This window comes from Pogoniulus pusillus, chromosome Z (genome assembly GCF_015220805.1).
Source record: "Pogoniulus pusillus isolate bPogPus1 chromosome Z, bPogPus1.pri, whole genome shotgun sequence".
In the NCBI taxonomy this organism is placed as follows: domain Eukaryota; kingdom Metazoa; phylum Chordata; class Aves; order Piciformes; family Lybiidae; genus Pogoniulus; species Pogoniulus pusillus.
The window spans coordinates 51284160-51301335 of NC_087309.1; the positions used below are offsets into that span (position 1 = coordinate 51284160).

General features: G+C 37.8%; 1 protein-coding gene across 2 annotated transcripts in view; it reads left to right on the top strand.

The window, feature by feature from the left end:
* Nucleotides 1-17176, top strand: part of CERT1 (ceramide transporter 1) — an 81165-nt gene that overhangs the window by 35017 nt on the left and 28972 nt on the right. For both annotated transcript variants that reach the window (XM_064176284.1, XM_064176285.1), the window contains exons 4-6: nt 14693-14800; nt 15289-15427; nt 16367-16450. In XM_064176284.1, coding sequence (XP_064032354.1) covers nt 14693-14800; nt 15289-15427; nt 16367-16450 — 331 coding nt within the window. The remainder of the gene's footprint in view (nt 1-14692; nt 14801-15288; nt 15428-16366; nt 16451-17176) is intronic.

Sequence of the window (17176 nt, forward strand, 5' to 3'; positions counted from 1 at the left end):
GGTGAAACACTGTGTAAGTGGTCTTAAGAATCACAAAACTTTAGAAGTTGGAAGGGACTTACAGATATTGAGTCCAACCTCCTTGCCAAGGCAGGATGCCCTAGGGTAGTTTGCACAGGAACGCAACCAGATGGGTGTTGAAAGTCTCCAGAGAAGGAGACTCCACAACCTCTCTGGGCAACCTGTTCCAGTGCTCTGTTACTGTAAAGAAGTTTAAGAAATCTTAATGTTGGAACCTTTATAAATCTAATTTTTATTTGGTGACAGTCAGCAAGTGGTATCCGTTCTAATGTTGGTGAGTGGATGCTAAGTATAAAGACAACCTTGTTGATTATTTTTAATTTTTTTTTCCAATTTTTAATTTTTTTTTTCCATCTACTCTTTCCTGGAGTGTATATATTTTCATCGTGTGTGATTTCTATATGATTCTCTTCCACAGTACTGGTTATTGAGATCTGAGAAGAAAAACTAAGGTGGCTCTCTACTCAGTTAATTTTTTAATTATTTATTTTTTAATTCTAAAACTGACTGCTCTGCCTCTGTACCCAGTCACAAATAAGACTTAAGGAAAAGCAACAGTGCAGGTGAAGGACAGGCAAGAGGCATGCTAGTAGGTAAATATTTAACTTTATATTTCTGAAACTCAGGGTGAGAATTCGAGAGTGAGGATGTGTCAGCTGTTGTTGCTTATCAGATTGATTTGGGTTGCCTTGTTCTGTTGCCTGATGCTCTGCAGCACATCAGTAAAGTCTAGATCTTTGACATTTTGGTTTCTATAGAATATCCTATTAGTTTCTGTGGTATCGTGTGGCTCCAAAAGCTAGATCCCTGCTCTGGCTGACATTGCAAGGCACTGACTTGCAGTATCAGTGCAGCTTGCCTAAGAGGAGGCTGGAAAGCAGCATTCAGATATATATGTTGTGTTGTAAAAAGCTGTTACCTGCTTCAACAGACTTTAAATGTGTAGGCAAGACACTGATAAGCAGTAGAGACACGTGACTGAAGTTGTTGTAAAAATGCCATGTATTGGTTTAAAACTAGAAGACCATGAACTGTTGCACAGACATATACAGGAACTTAGATCTCATGTTGCTTTTTTTGTCACTGTTGTATATTGATATGGAATATATAGATTAAATTCTTGAGTACTCACTTTTGACATCTACCTTCAAAGCTGAATTTGAAGTGTTTGCACAAATACTCCCTGAAACTAAACAAGGAAGTAATCGCAGCATGATATGGGTTAGAAGGGACTTCTAGAGATCATCTAGTCCAACCACACCTAACACAGATATGCGTGGATCAGGTGCACAAGAATACATCCAGGCAGGTTTTCAAAGTCTCCACAGAAGAAAACTCCATAGCCTCTCTGGGCAGTCTGTTCCAGTGCTCAGTCACCCTTAAAGTAAATAAATTTGTCCTTAAGTTCAAGTGAAACATTGTGTTCAAATTTGTAGCTGTTGCCCCTGGTCTGACCACTGGAGGCACCACTGAAAAGAACCCAGGTCCATCTTCATAGCCTCAACCTCTTAGGTATTGGTAAGTATTAATAGTTCCTCTTTAGTCTTTTCTTTTTCAGGCTGAAATGATCCAGGTCTCTCGGCCTTTCATCGTAACAAAACTGCTTCTGTCTTCTGGTCATCTTTGTGGCTCTTTGTTGGACTCTTCCCAGGACTGAGGACAGTCTTACCATAAAAGACTGAAGCAAGGCTTTCATTAACAGCACCTTCTCTTTATTCTGTCACCAGAGCTTCCACCTCATTCAGCAGTAATCCATGTTTTGGCAGGTGTTTCTTTTCATGCTGATGCATTTGGGTGGAGGTTTTTTTCCTTATTTCATTCTTCTTGTTTTTTTGCATCCCTTGCTAGATTTAATTCCAAGGAAGCCTTTTATTTCCTTATAGCATCCCTACAAACTCTGTCAACATTCTTATATTCCTCCTTAGTGACCAGTCCCTTTTTTCCACATATTCTGGACTACCTTCTTCCATTTGAGGTTTTCCAAAAGCTCTTTATTGGTTTGTGAAGGTCCCCTGCCTCCCTTGCTTGATTCTTTACTCATGAGGATGCACTGATCTTGATCTTGTTGGAGGTGGTGCTTGAATATTAAGCTTCTCTCTTTACTCCCCCTATCTTGTAGAGGCCTAACTCATGCAATTTCTCCATGTAGGTCTCTGAAGAGGTCAGAATTGGCTCTTCTCAAGTCTGTGGTTACAATCTAACTTACTATACTGCATCTTCTCTGTGTGATCCTGAACTCCATCTCATGGTCACTGCAACCAAAGCGGCTCCCATCTTTCACATACCTAATCAGACCTTCTTTGTCCACACAAGGTCCAGCAGTGCACCTGTCCTCGTAGGGTCCTCCACCATCTGTTTAAGAAAGTTATGATTAATACACTATAGTCCAAGCATAGTCTTCTGAACTCTTTAGTAACAGTTATATACACTCCATGACAGGGACAACACATTTTTTTCATGGTCTCCCTGAAAACAATATTGTTCTTTCAGAGAGGCCCCTATTGAGCTTGGTGTAGGTGGTAAATGCCACTTCAAGTCAGGGTGAGCTCTTGATGTCAAGATCAGAAATGACTGAGTTGCAATGTTGAAGTAGTAGTTAAACAGTTAAACATTGCCACTTGCCAAGTAGATCTTTATGCTGTTTACTCAGAAATATTACTCATCAGTTCAAGCAGTACTATGCCTTAACAGTTTGGTCAAGAAATATTAGATAATCTTGCCTGCATCTACCAAATTCAGTCTCTTTTCTTTCTAAAAATACTTTGAAGTAAATATGTTTCTTCAGTGAGCTTTCATTACACTGAAACTCATGGAGTTTCTGTTAACAGACCAGAGTTACTGTGATGGTTTGGTCCTGGATAGGGGTCAGGTGCCCATCAAAGCCATTCTATCACTCCCTTTCTTATATGGACAGAGTAGAGGAAAATACAACAAGAGACCTGAGGTACAGATGAGAGCTGTTTAATAAAGCAAAAGTAAAGGCTGTGCAGGGAAGCAGAGCAAGTGAAAATGTTATTCTCTACTTCCCATTAGCAGACAATGTCTGGCTGTTCCCCAGGAAGCAGGGCTTCATTACCCATGAACACCATCAGTGAATGCGCCCCCACTTCGTTCTTCTGTTTAGCTTTTATATGTGAGCTGATATCATAGGATATAGAATACTCCTTGGGTCAGTCATGTCTCCTCCCAAAATCTTGCCCACCCCGTAGTCTGCTGGGGGTGAGGGAATGTTGGAAAGGCACAGACTTGGTGCTATGTCAGCACTGTTTGGCAGTAGCTAGAATACTGGTGTGTTACCAGCACCCAGCTAGCACTGCAAAAGATGCCATGGGGAGAACTCCATCTCAGCCAAACCAAATACAGTCACACCCAAGTGAATAGGAAGTAGTTGCTACTCAATCCTATGAGTGCAGTGCACAAATAGCAAGGATACGTAGCTGGCAACATTTAACAAAATTTAACTTTTTCTCTCTGAAGAGAGATGGATGACTTCTACTCTGTGCCACTCTTCTCAGAAGAGAATGGCTGCAGGAGCTAACACACCCTTAAAGAGATGGGGAATTTATAAATCAACAGCAGCACCCGAGATGGCATCTGCTTTTTTTAAATTAAGTGTACATTTGCTGATATTGGATGCTCCTAAGGCAATTCTTCTGTGAATTCCACTGTAGGACAACAAAAATAGCCTTTTTCTGAACACAGATAACATTTGAAAATACACTTTTACTATTGCATTATTGTTGTTTAGATGAAAGGACTTACTGCAGAAGAGTCAAAACTCTGGTATCTTGAGCATACCTATTATCTTAGAATTATAGAATCAACCAGGTTGGAAGAGACCTCCCAGATCATCCAGTCCAACCTAGCACCCAGCCCTATCCAGTCAACTAGACCATGGCACTAAGTGCCTCATCCAGACTTTTCTTGAACACCTCCAGAGATGGTGCCTCCACCACCTCCCTGGGCAGCCCATTCCAGTGGCACCACAATTAATTATTTAACTGCTGTTATTTAAACAAACTATATTGATTGGTATGGACATAGTTATCCAAAAATATTGAGTGGGGACCAGAATTGAGAGAGATGTCGATCCCATCCTGTCCCCCCCACCAAGAAAAAAAACAAAAACACAACCAACAAACAAAAAAAACCCCAAACAGCAACAACTCAGGGGAATAGATTTAAGCAAGCAAATCTGAGGCAAGAACTGCTTGCCCTGATGTACATTGTGATACGGATATTGAAACTTGTAGAAGTACTAGGGAAGCTGTGCTTTCAAGGGAAAATTAAAATAATTGCTCAAGTTATTAGTCTTTTACTGGAAAGAAGGTTGATGTTTTAAATAGAATCACAGGTATTGTTTCAAGTATGAAAGCTCAATTGTCTTACATTATTTTAGTGCTGTTATCAGCAGGAACTTATATGTATATATTACATCCATATATGTGTGTGTGTGTATATGTAATACTGCTTGTCATTTAGTGTTACTGAATTTGGTAAATGACTTATTGCTAGAAACTACATTTCCTGAAAGAAGGCTTCAGGGGAAAGCTGGTGAATCGGCAGTTTCAGATGACTACACAAGAATACATTGCAGCAAACCAAAATGCCGTCATTTCCAAACTGTCAAAACTTCCCTTTCAGGACAGAAGAAAAGAGGTCTTTGTCTGTCTTGGCACTCTTTTGCCACTCTTTGGCCCATGTTCAAACAGCAGCTGTAAGTTGCAGTTTTATTAATATAGTAGTTGCAGTTAAGACTGCTCAAAGCTGGACTAAAGCTTTCAGTCCATTCCATCAAAACACACTCGATTAATTATAAACAATGGAGATTGTTTCACTCTGACTAGCCCGGTATTTCTTTGCCTATGTGTTCCTGTTGTGTTTCATAACAATCTCTTTGACTTTGAAAATAGGTATTATAATTCCCTGAAGAATGCATCCTTATGGGATGGAGGCCTGGGGTATCTAATTGGACACACTTGACCATGAGATGGTACTAGAGGTATCGTGTGACCTAGTCGTTCTGATTCTGTGATAAAAGCACACTTGTTATGTAGCATTTCAATTCATCCATGCTCATGTCATAGTATCTTCTGCTTCACAGCAAAATGGCTTCTCATTGCTATCTTGAAATGATCCTTTTTAAGAAAGTGAAGCTTTATTGCATCCATTCCCTAGTTTTCATACCTTGTAAGTAAAAGATCATGTTAAACTCTCTTCTTGAAAATCTGTTTATTCTTTTGCTGTTTGAAAGTGCAGCTTCTTATAACATTTAGAGCCAGGCAGAAAAAGATAAATAAATAAGGTTAAATAGAAAATAAAATGCCTGTTTCGTGTGCTTTGTGGCATTGGTAGGTTTGAGGAAATCTGAGCAAACCTGTTATTTTGAAATGTAAAAGGAAAGTGTAAAGGTAAGCAAGTCAGCTATTTACATTGCACTTCCCATAACACATAGGACTTAAGGTTTGTGCAAGTGTATCTAATCTTCAGAGGGTTGGTATGGATTGCATTCTACTTATTTAAAAGAGGCTGTAGTGCTTGATAGACTTCATGTTTAACAAGTTATCAGTACTAGATATTTTTTCCTTTCTTTTGGAGTATCCATGGGAGTAGAAAGGTAATGCACTGTAGGACATGCACCCAGATTAAAGGCATACTTCCATTGTGTTTGGGCTTGGTCATATGAAAAGAAGTCTGCAATATGTGGCCTGAGGCTGTAAAACTTGTTACAAAGTGAAACTTGTTATCCTCTTTCTGGAAAGGTTTGAGTTTTTGGGTGGTTTTGGTTTTTTTTTCGGGCCTTATTTTTTTGTATCCTCTCAATATAAAATATTTCAAGAAAGCTACATGATTTTGTTACCGGTTTGTAGGGGTGTGACTATAACATTTTTTCTTCTGATGCTTCTCAGTGCATACACAAAAAGAACACTAGTTCAGTGAGAACCGGTTTGATGTGTACTCTACCTGAAGAAATCCTGTTCATGTGGCTAGTATATAAAACTGCTTTTCATGATAAGCTCTGTGCTTGACAGCTACAGACGAATGGCAGAGCAGATGAATGTGAAGATTTGTCGTCTATTTGGACATAGTACTTAAGACAGAGGTGCCTAATTTTGTGTATGTTGCATACTAAGTGTTCTTTTTTAAAGCTGTTGTGTTGAGCCTAATTAATGTTATGTTAATTTTTAAGAAATCTCTTTTTAAACATCTGTCTGTAGTGTGTAATTTCATACTTACGACTTTAGACAAACCTAACAGGAAATTAAGAGGTTTTTAGTTGGATCACTCCTTTGAACTGGCTGAGATATCGCTTCAGAATAGTTTCATTAATCTCTATTAAAAATTTTGAATTCACTGTTAGTCTTTTGGCAATAGATGTCATTGTGACTTCTTGCATACTGTGGTGAAAACTTTATTGTCACTTAATTACATTTGAGACACATTACTATAAAGGCTAAAGATAAAACTGCGCTGTTTTTTAATTGTCTGCCGGAGAAAGGAGGTTTATATGCCCAGGGACCGAAGAGAAACAGGATAAGGGTTACTGTTGGGCTTTGACCAATAGTAACCTTTAGACGTGGCTGTTTCTTTTGTGCTGTTTCCCTCTAGTGGTCACAGAGGATATTGACGAGGGCGCTTACACAGATGAACTGATGATACTTTTTCAAATGGTTATACATAAACACAGAGGTAGTACCACGTGTATGCAAGTCTCATTTGTCCAGACCTGCTAGAACACAGTGTATTATATCCTGTGATGAGAGGATATAGTCTCATGCTTCAGGTTGATTATTCAACTACTTTTTAGAAATTATCTGAAGTTTTAGCACAGTGTAGCATTCACTTGAAATTTAGTCTTACAGAGCTCTCAGCATAACCTGCATTTACTTCTATGATCTCTTTATATGGGAACTGTACTATATGCATACCTACCTTTCTGTCTAGATCTTGTGTCTAAATATTCACAGGCTAGATCTTATGTCTGAACCTTTAAAGTGTTAAGATAATTTATCACTTTAGCATTTGTTTTTCATGTTAGACTTGTTCTTGACCTGCAAATTCAATGTGAGATTTATAGAATCACTCAGTGCCAGTTTTTGTATATAAATCAGTGTTTCTGTTTAACTTTTTGAAAATATTGGTACATCCATTGTGTATCAAGTGTTTGACTTGAGATCAAGCAAATTATTGTCATGTAAGCTCTTTCCTACTTGTTAAGCAGAACTGTTTTTTGTTTATATAGTTATACCTTCAGTACTTAATGACTAATATTTTCTACGTAGTCTGTTTATCTTTTGTAAAAAATCAAGTCAGCTTTGGATACAAATATTGCCTAGTTCAAGCTTAAGACATCAGATCTTTATGTTGCCAAATCGATGTGTGGCTAGGATGGATGAAAATCTTCTACAATGTGTGGGTTCTGTGTGCATTAAGAGCTTTTAAACCAGACTAGGGGTTGCTTCTAAAGAAAGACAATTTTGACAAAAATATTAGGACTGGATTTATGAAACTTTAACCTTGGACAGCCTCAGGAATTCAAAACTTTATCAAGAATATGACAAAAAGATGCATATCCTGGGGAGTGCCTTTTTTCATGTAACTTTTGTTTTTGTCCACTGTGTAATGATAGCTTCCCATGATTTAGAGGGAAATGAGTGATGAGACCTGGTAAAAACAAGGGACACAACAATAATAAGGTTAGGAAGGGAATAGGTTTTGAAAGTCAAGAAAAACATGTTAAATTTAATAATGAGTGATGCAAAACAGGTCACGTTGTGAGTAAACTTTTCATCTCATTTTCCCAGGTTACTGATTGCTAGATTGCAGCTTAAGATGAATGTGGGTGTAAGTTCAGTGTTTCTTAAATCCTGTTGGACAGAATGTGGAATTTTCCATCTTTGATAATTCTAACGTTTTGTCCTCAATTGCTCGTTACTGCATACTCAGGGATATGCCATTTAACAAATGTCTATTATGATGGCTAGATGACTGTTGAAGGATTGAGTGGAGGGGAAAAAATGTCTGTTCCTGTGTGTAGCAGTAACAGAGTAACTTAACTGCACTAGGTAGACAAGAGATTTATTTTTTTTCCTGTCACTGTAAAGCTTTTGCAGTCCATTTCCTCCTATGCAAATAAAAACTTTGTCCACACCTGTACTTAGAATTCTAGGATGTTGTGATTAAAAAATGTTTCTTCTGCATAAGCAAAGTGGTAGCCTTCTAAAGGTCAGGACCAAAACAAGCTCAGACTTGCAAAAAGCAACATTAAGCAAAGGTGAAAAAAATACTTTGTTGTTTAACAGTGCTCTGTCCTTTGAAATCTGATTATGGTGTTTAGGCTGGGATTCTTCAGCATCACACTAATTGTCACTGTGTTTTTCCACTCCTAGACGGAGGTGGGATTAATACAATGCTTCATTAGCTTTAAGTAGGTTTAAAGGCCCATCATATGGAGTGTAAGAAGCAATCATTTCCACTTGGAAAGATATGGTATCTAAAAGCCTGTCAGCTTAACATGTCATGTGGTTCAGTCCTGTTTAAGCTGTAAATGGGAGCAGGGATGCCCTAGCATCTTTCCCTCTCTTCCTGCTAAGCCCCTGCTTGGTGCAGAGTGCTCTGGGGCTGGTTTGCACCTCCTGCAGTGGGAGCAGCTTCTTTGCTGCCTCCTGTGCATTGTCCCTTGCAACACTCCCTTTTGAATGATGAAATAGTGTTTAATATAGCTATTAGTCAAAGAACCATACAATGGCTTATGTTGGAAGTGATGGGACTGTTATCTCAAGTTGGTCTAGCAGCATCTTCATTTCTAAAGACTTCATTTGTAAAGACTTTTCACCTCAAAGAAAGTAATCTCAACAATTCAACCTCGTCTTTGTTACATGCAAATAACAAAGAAGACTCTGTTAGTGTCTGACTAGGGGTCTTAACCATAAATCAGCAGGGTGTCCTCCAAAGATAGCAGAAACTGGAAAAAGGCTGAACTACTGAACTTTAAGGACAGAGCGCAAGCTTGATAGGCAACTGAATAATTAACTTCTCTGTCCAGAGAAGTGAAGAACCTAATTCAAATAAATGAAGATGGGGTGTATGATGCAAAGGAGTGTATGTGTAAGAGGAAACACATAGTAGGCAGACCAGGAAATTTATACATTCAGTATCTAAGCCAATGGGGAGAAGAATTTGGAAATTAGGAGTGAAAAGGGGCAGTGCCCTCCAGCAGTTAGAGAGGACCCACAGAGATTCTGCTCTATGAACTCTATTTGAATGAAGTTTTACAGGACTTCTCTGTCTCCATTGTGAACATTAACCTCTGGTGATGAACCATTTTGCTTGTAGAAGGGACCTAAGAGATCTTCTACTCCAACTCTCCTGCCGTGGGCAGAGACAACTCTCAATTGGACTTGGCTGCCCAAGGCCCCATCCAGTCTGGCCTTAAGCACCTTCAGGGAGGGGGCATCCACAACCACTCTGGACAACCTCTTCCAGAGTGTCACCACCCTCAGATGCAATTTATGTGATTTTTTTTATATCAAAATTAATGATAATGGCACATGCTTCTAGTTAGGATCAGAGTTCTTCTTATTTTTAAATGCACATGGATTATTCTTAAACTAATATCAAGCAACATGTATTTAAATGAACTTGTTCTTTCAAATCTGACTATTCCCTCTAGCTGACAAAGCATTAAAGAAAACAAGAACACTTGCTTCAGTGCATTGGGGTTGAGGTGTAGTGGTTTTTAAAGATAGGCAACAGAAATTAAACTCTGAAATGAAACTGGAGAAAAAAAAACAGAATTGTATTTAGAGAGAAATACAGAGATAGACTTTACAAAGCAATTACCACGTCCCTGGCAAACCCCCTTGAATTTTCCCCCAACCCAAAAACTAAATCTAATACTCCTTAGTGCTTCAGTCTTCCCCTCCTCCCCCCCAATGCCTCCACCATCCGAGAGACCTAAACAAGCATCTGGACGCCCCAAAGCAGGCCTACTGCTTACATGTTCTTCCCGATAAAGTGGCTACTGCCAGACACAGGGCAGGAGGAGGAGAGCGAGCTGGCCTTGTTGTGAATTTATAAAGAGATATCAGAATTATGGGATTGAATAACAATCTTCTAGTCCCCAGAAGTTTTTTTAACCCTATAGTCTCAACCTGGGACATGAGGCCAGAACTTTAGTGTTTTTACTGACAGTATCTAACAGCAGGATGGAGATTTTTAGGTCTTGTGTAGCTCTGCAAGTCTGACTCATCCATCTCCTGACAGCCCAGATTCATGGGGACAGATTTGCTCTGTCCCAGTCTTGCATATATCCTCATGGCCCAACAGTATGAGCTGCTTTATTTTTATTGCTAAGTCAATGTATAGGGGAATGCAGTTAGTGTCAGCTTATGTTTGGGTGTTTTTGCTCATGGAGGACTTTTCTCTGAAATCATACTTTGACACAATGGTTCCCAAGCCTGAGGAACAGGATGGTGAAGCCCTTCTGTCTCTGACCTTCCCTGTGGGCCTCTGGATGTCCTCCTGGTCAGTGTCCTGGCAGTGCATCCTGCTTTTGGAGCACCTGTCTCTCCCTGTTCAGCTTTTGTTGAACCTCAGCATCTAAAGATGTTAAATATTTGTAGAATAGTTTTCCCATCTACAGTAATAGTCAATAGAACTCATGCAGAACCCCATACATATCTATGTAACTAAACATCAGTGTGAACTGTGTGAATAAAGATTATCAAAGGCCAGTCTTTTGCCTTTAGTTACCTCTTTGTCCTCCTGTGGTTCTCTCTGCAGTGATCTGTGTTGGTACAGGTTCTTAGCTATTTTCATTTTTCGGACAGTTCTGAACTTAGCAGCTTGTGTGCTACTCTCGCTCATGCAGCTGATTAAGAAGAGACTTATTGTTTGCAGTCAACAGATGGTGACTTACCAAAAGTACACTGAGTTTGAGATGATGCAAAGGGTAACTGTTACTTAGGTTCAGGGCTGTAGCAGTTACAGTGATCTCAGGGTCATCCCGCAGGGCAGCACCTTACATTGGGGTTCTTTTCAGTTGTTGTCTTATACTTATTTTTCAGCTCTATCCCAAATATTTTCCTTCAGTGCCTGTCATATGCTTATTTATTGTGGAATTGCACATTTGTCACCATTGGCAGTACAGCATACCTATGTTTCTTTATTTGGTTTTCAGCTGCAAAGGAAGGTCATGTTAGAAGGTTTTTACTTCCTAAATAGTCTCCTGCGCTGTGCTTGGAAGGGCTGTAGGCAAGGGAATTGTTATCCAGCTGCTGAAGCCTGGATTCTGAAATTCCCATCTCTACTTTCTTGTTAAAATTTTCAAAAACAAGGTAGTTATTGATTTTCCATTGTCAGTGGCTTTTGAAAGGTTATAAAAACTGACCTACAGATACATGTTAATTGTATCTTCAGTCCTCAGAAATGCATCCTGGACTGCACTTCTTGTGTTTATGGTGTTCTTACTGCCTACAACCATCCCTTGGTAGCCCTACTTTGGCACATCCTAGGGGTATCACTTCTTTCTTTAAGTATTGGAGTATTTGCAGGACTGAAAACTGCCCTTGGAACACAGATGTTTTACAGAGCTTGTCTGCTTAGTCTTCACTGAATCTTTCATAGCACCTTCCAGCTTTTGCATTTTACGATTTTTCTACATTCCTGTAGATACTGTGGCTTAGTCTCTGGGATATTTTAGTAGGTTTTTTAACGAATACTGCAGAGAACATGAGTAGAGTCACTGTATCCTAATGTCTGCTTCACCCTGTGCCTTAGAGGGAGGAGCTGCCTGCTGCTTATGTTATGTAAAATACTAAATAATTTATAATGCTGACTGAAAATACCTGTCTTGGTGGATAAATATACAGGCACTAAACTGAGACATAATCAAAACAGTTCCTTGAAGACATGGGAGAATAACTGCCTTTTTTTTTTTGGCTTTGTAAGAAAGGTCTCCTGTGAGTCTGCTTTACTCGAGAGTATTATTGACCCACTTTAGGAAATCTGTAACTGGCGGATCAGTGTGAGCCATAATGGAAGTCTGTGATATGATTCTGCAAATACTTGGCTGGTACAGTGAAAGCAGCTTTTCAGATCTACTGCCTTGTTGCCGATACCAACACCTGCTCCAGTGAAGAATCACATAAAGCTTTGGATCCTTTGGCTTTTTCCTCTCACCTATTGCCAACAAAAGGATTAATGGATTTTGTGCACCACCTTTAAAAGCAGAATGTGCCTAACAAATGCAACTTTTTAGTATGGCTTTGAAGTGATGATGCATGCCTGAAATTTCATCTGTATACTGGGCATGGTAATTTAGCATTAGTTCCTGATGGTATGAATTGATACCATTTCTGCATTTGGTTTTCAAGTAGAGACTGAGCTTCTATCTTATAAGCTCTACCTGCTTTTCAGATTTTTGTCTTGGAGAATTAAAAATAACACAAGCGAAAGAAGCTTCTGTCAACATTCATCTTCTCAATGTAATTGAGTATTTCTGCAGTGGATAGATAATGATGATCTGCTTTGCAAGACATAAACGCAGCAGTGACCTGCTCTTGTTTAGATGTTGCGGTAGTAGAATGGTGGGGCTTTGCATAATGCATGCTTTCATTGTATTAAGCTGCTTGCATGTTTACTGTGAGCTTGTTTCTGTATGAAAGAGCACTTATGTTGTTTTCTGACAAAGAAATATTCTTTATGTAGTTTTCATTTTTTTTCTCCTGTGGCTATTAAAACATTACTACTTGAGACAGTTTTGTGAACATGTTCTGTAAATGCTTTAGGTCAGTGTTGTGTGTTAGTCTGCTCTTCTGTCTGCCAAGCTTGCTCTTTTGTTGCTATTAGTTAAAACTGCCTAAATGCTTTTTATGTAGTACCTTTTTATTGATAGGGTTTGCCAGGTAGTAGTTGTACTTGCTATCTTGTGTGTGGTTCTGAAGAGTGGATAAACTGTTTAGGGTAATTATTCAGAAGCATAAATGACAGTCAAATATTGTGATAAAAAGGTGCCTTTAAACAGTCATACTTACAGATTGATATTGAGAGAATTTTTTTTCTTTCACCCTCCATTTTTATTTTGTGGACAAATTAACTTATCATTGACTGTATAGGTAATATTGGAAGAAAATTATTACATTCAAGTGTAGACTACAAGTCTCCAGATTTTATGTTTCCAAGATTACCTTTACTCTTGTAAGTTCCAGAGAAGTGTTATTAAGATACGACTTCGATTAAATCTTCCAACAGCGAAATTCAGAAGTTTCACTTTTAAAGCTTAAATCCAGGTTGGACATAGGAACATCTTTCTCACTTAAAGGAGAAAGCAATTGGAAGATATTTACTGTCCTTAGTTAAAATGCTCTGACATCAATGTGATTAATATTTTGGCTACATAGTAAAATGGATCAATTCATTAGGTCATATCCTACCAAAATTAAACCTGATCATCTTTTCAGTGTGTACCACTTACAGAGGAAGTGGAATGAGTATCTATTCTCAAAATGAATGTAGTAAAAGCTTATTCAAAGTTATCTTAATATTTGTAGCATATAATTAAACACTGACGTTACCAGTGAAAGAGTGAAACTTTTACTGATCTACATTTGGAGGAAAACTTAAAATATTTTGTGCTTCCAAGTGTTATGTGACTTATAAAATGATCTTTTAAGACTTTTGCACATTAAATGCTTCTGAAGTTGAGTAATTGTATGCCAGAAATTCTGTCTTGTCCTTTTAAAAACCCTGTTAATCCCTCATGTACTTCATTTTTACTTGTCAAGTCTTTGGAGGATTTAAAGGACATGAGAAGAGCTAAAAGCCTTTACTTGAGTTTTAACAAAAATACTAATGAAAGCTTCATTATTGAATTTCTCTTACACTTAGAATTAGTCCAGTGAATAATGTTATATTAGCACTGAATTACCTTGCAATTCAAAATGTGGTCCAATATCTCAAATGCATTACTGAAGCCAGCTGTGCTGTGTAACACCTGAACTGATAGTCAAATACAATTGCATGTATCTAGCATGAATAAAAGTAAAATATCTTTATTTTAAGCTTTAAGTATCAGGACTAATCCTTACAAGATGAAGCTTTTAGCACTTTGGTTGCTATGCTTTGTAGCTATTTTTCGAGGACTTCTGCTTAGTATGAAACAGCTTTCAGTGCATGATAACAGTAATTGTTTTTTTTTCTATGCTCTGTTTTGTTGTTTTTAAAAAATAAGACTTTATTGGAAGGATTGTGTGTGGCTTATTGTTTTCAAGCTGAAGCTTGTTAATCCCCTGATAAATTGTAAAATACTGTAGGTTTTTTAACACTGTAAAAATTGCTTGGCAGGGTTTACAGAAACAAAAATAATGGAACTTTTTTGACCTCTGGAGTATTTGGTGCTTTGTTCTTTTGGGGGCAGATAGTACACTGTAGAGAACTAATTCTTTATTGATCATTATGGTAACAAAAAAAAATCTATCTGTAGTAGTCTTAGATGTGCTGCCTCAACCTATTAAATATTCAAGCACAATTTGAGTTAAGTCTTTGCTGCTTCCTGACCAGAAGCAAACACAGTGGATTCACAGGAAATTACATTAATATTGCTTTCACAGTTTCTTTTTTTATTAAAAGCCTCAGTACTCTACTTTTGTGTGTGGTTTGCTTTTTTCAGACTGAATCTGGATATGGCTCAGAGTCAAGTTTACGACGTCATGGCTCCATGGTGTCTCTTGTTTCTGGAGCAAGTGGATACTCTGCAACATCGACCTCTTCGTTCAAGGTTAGTGAGTGAAATTTTCATTGTGCATAAATAAGATGTACAACAGGAAAAAAACTTGTGAAGACTCACGCTATTGAAGGAAAAAATAATAAATACTTGGTTTACGCTAAGTGTTAGTAATTCATCGTAGGATGATAAAGAAACCATACAGGAAGTTCTCTCATGCCTCTGTGTACTTACCCCATCCATTTTAAATTGTTGTGTCACCTGCTACCAGCAAGAATATCAGACCTGTGGGAGCACTTACTAACCTTTTCTATTTCAGTCCTCAGAATATCAGGGCTTCTAAATGAAAAAGAATGATCATTCTGTGATTTAATTAATAAATATGGTTAATATTGATTGACAAATGATGGTTTTCTGTATCTTGTGTATATAAATATTTAACATAGGAACCTAGGTGGGATGTACTTCTGGGAGAGCAGATGAGTTGAGTATTTTTCAGTATGCAGAAGCATTTCAGACTTTTTTTTGCCTTGCATTTTCAGAAGGGCCACAGCTTACGTGAGAAGCTTGCAGAGATGGAAACCTTTAGAGACATCTTGTGTAGACAAGTTGATACTTTGCAGAAATACTTTGATGCCTGTGCAGATGCAGTTTCCAAAGATGAACTCCAGAGGGATAAAGGTAAAACTGTAACTGAAAACTCTTATCTCCACAGAACTTATATTTTTACACAGTAATAGCCCTCGAAATAATCACAATAGCATTTCATGCCATAAAAACAAATTGTGTATCCTGAATTTACTTTTTGGTCTAAGGGTCTCAGCGATAGATATTTCTGCATAAACAGAGTTAACTGTTTTCACTTCAGAAGTTGAATTCCCATAGGAATCTACCTAACTTAATGTTATCTTGTATCTGACAACTATACAAAAGAAATGCTTTTGGTGTTAAAGAACGGTGATTGTGTACCATCACAAGATTAACTGAAGTTAGTTTGTCACTCTATCTCTTATTTTGGAAAAAAAAATAAAATGAGATGTTGTTTCAATTAAAGTGATACATTCTTTTAAAAATGCGCTTGTGCTGTCATAATGAATGCTCTTGAGATGTATTGGCTGTAAAGAGCATTAGTTGAAGTGCACCAGAGAACCGAGTAGGACTAAGATGTGGATACATCTTTGAATTCTTCCCCAAGCACACCTTGTTGTCATATCATGCACTCTCCTGAGATATTTTTGTTGACCCCTGGGTTTGTTCTGAGTCAAAAACTTCTGATAGTAAGGGAATAGTAGGTAAGCACGGTTTCACTTCTTTGTAAATGTTCTAGTTTAGAAATTTCTGAACTGTGGCTCCCTTCTTAACACCAAAATAATGTTGTTCCTACCACAGGATCGAGTGGTAACTTCAACACTGAGCAAGTTTTAGTGACTTGATGGTTTCTGAAAGTAATGTCAATAGTGATCGTGGTTACAAAAAAGAGGAAATGGGGTCACAGTCATGACTGTTACAGGAGAAAAGTTGAAACACTGCTTAGCAATGAAGATGCTCTTTAATTCTTTATTGCATACTAAAGAATTGCAAAAACTTTCTCACTCTGTTAACACACTTTTTCAAATTTAGTGGTAGAAGACGATGAAGATGACTTCCCTACAATGCGTTCTGATGGAGATTTTTTACATAACAGTAACAGCAGTAAGGAAAAATGTAAGTATCCCAGTAGTTTCCACTGAAAATTATGTAAGTTTTATGTAAGCCTCACACAAGACAAGTACTTATGTTATTTTCTAAGCAGAAAATGGCAAAATAGTTAAAGTGTATGTGACAGGAAGTCCTTACTCATATTATCATTCATTAGTTAATTTTAATGATTCTATAAGTGTTTAATTCATACAGTATTAAAGTGTGTTTGTCAAACTGTAATTTCTGTGTGCAAAGACATTTTCACTACGAAATACTTTTAAATGAGCTGCATCATTCAGATATTGACAACTTGAGATTTGTAACAGGTAATTGCAGTTTTTCTTGCAAGTGTACCTGCTTTGAGTGTAGTGGAGCATAATGCTTTTCCACTTAAGTATGTCCCAGAATGTATTTTCCTAATTTTAATGCTCTGTAATAGTAAAGTCAGCATCATTGCTGATTCTCACTCATCACAACTTTAGCACTTATTTTACTGTATATTACTTTAGTGTGATGAAGATAATTTTGGTTTTTTTTATTCTTATCTTAAATGATCTGGTTATTGTACTCACCACATCCACACAGTGCGTACGAATAATCTATGCATCTCTCGGTCTTCTAGTGATCTGTTACTTCTAGCCCAGCAGGAGTTGTTCGCATGTAAAAGCTATGTGCATTCTTCTGAAACTTTCTTTTGCTCCTCAACTGAAATATGTGTTCAAATTCTCTAGATACCGATCATTCAGGTAG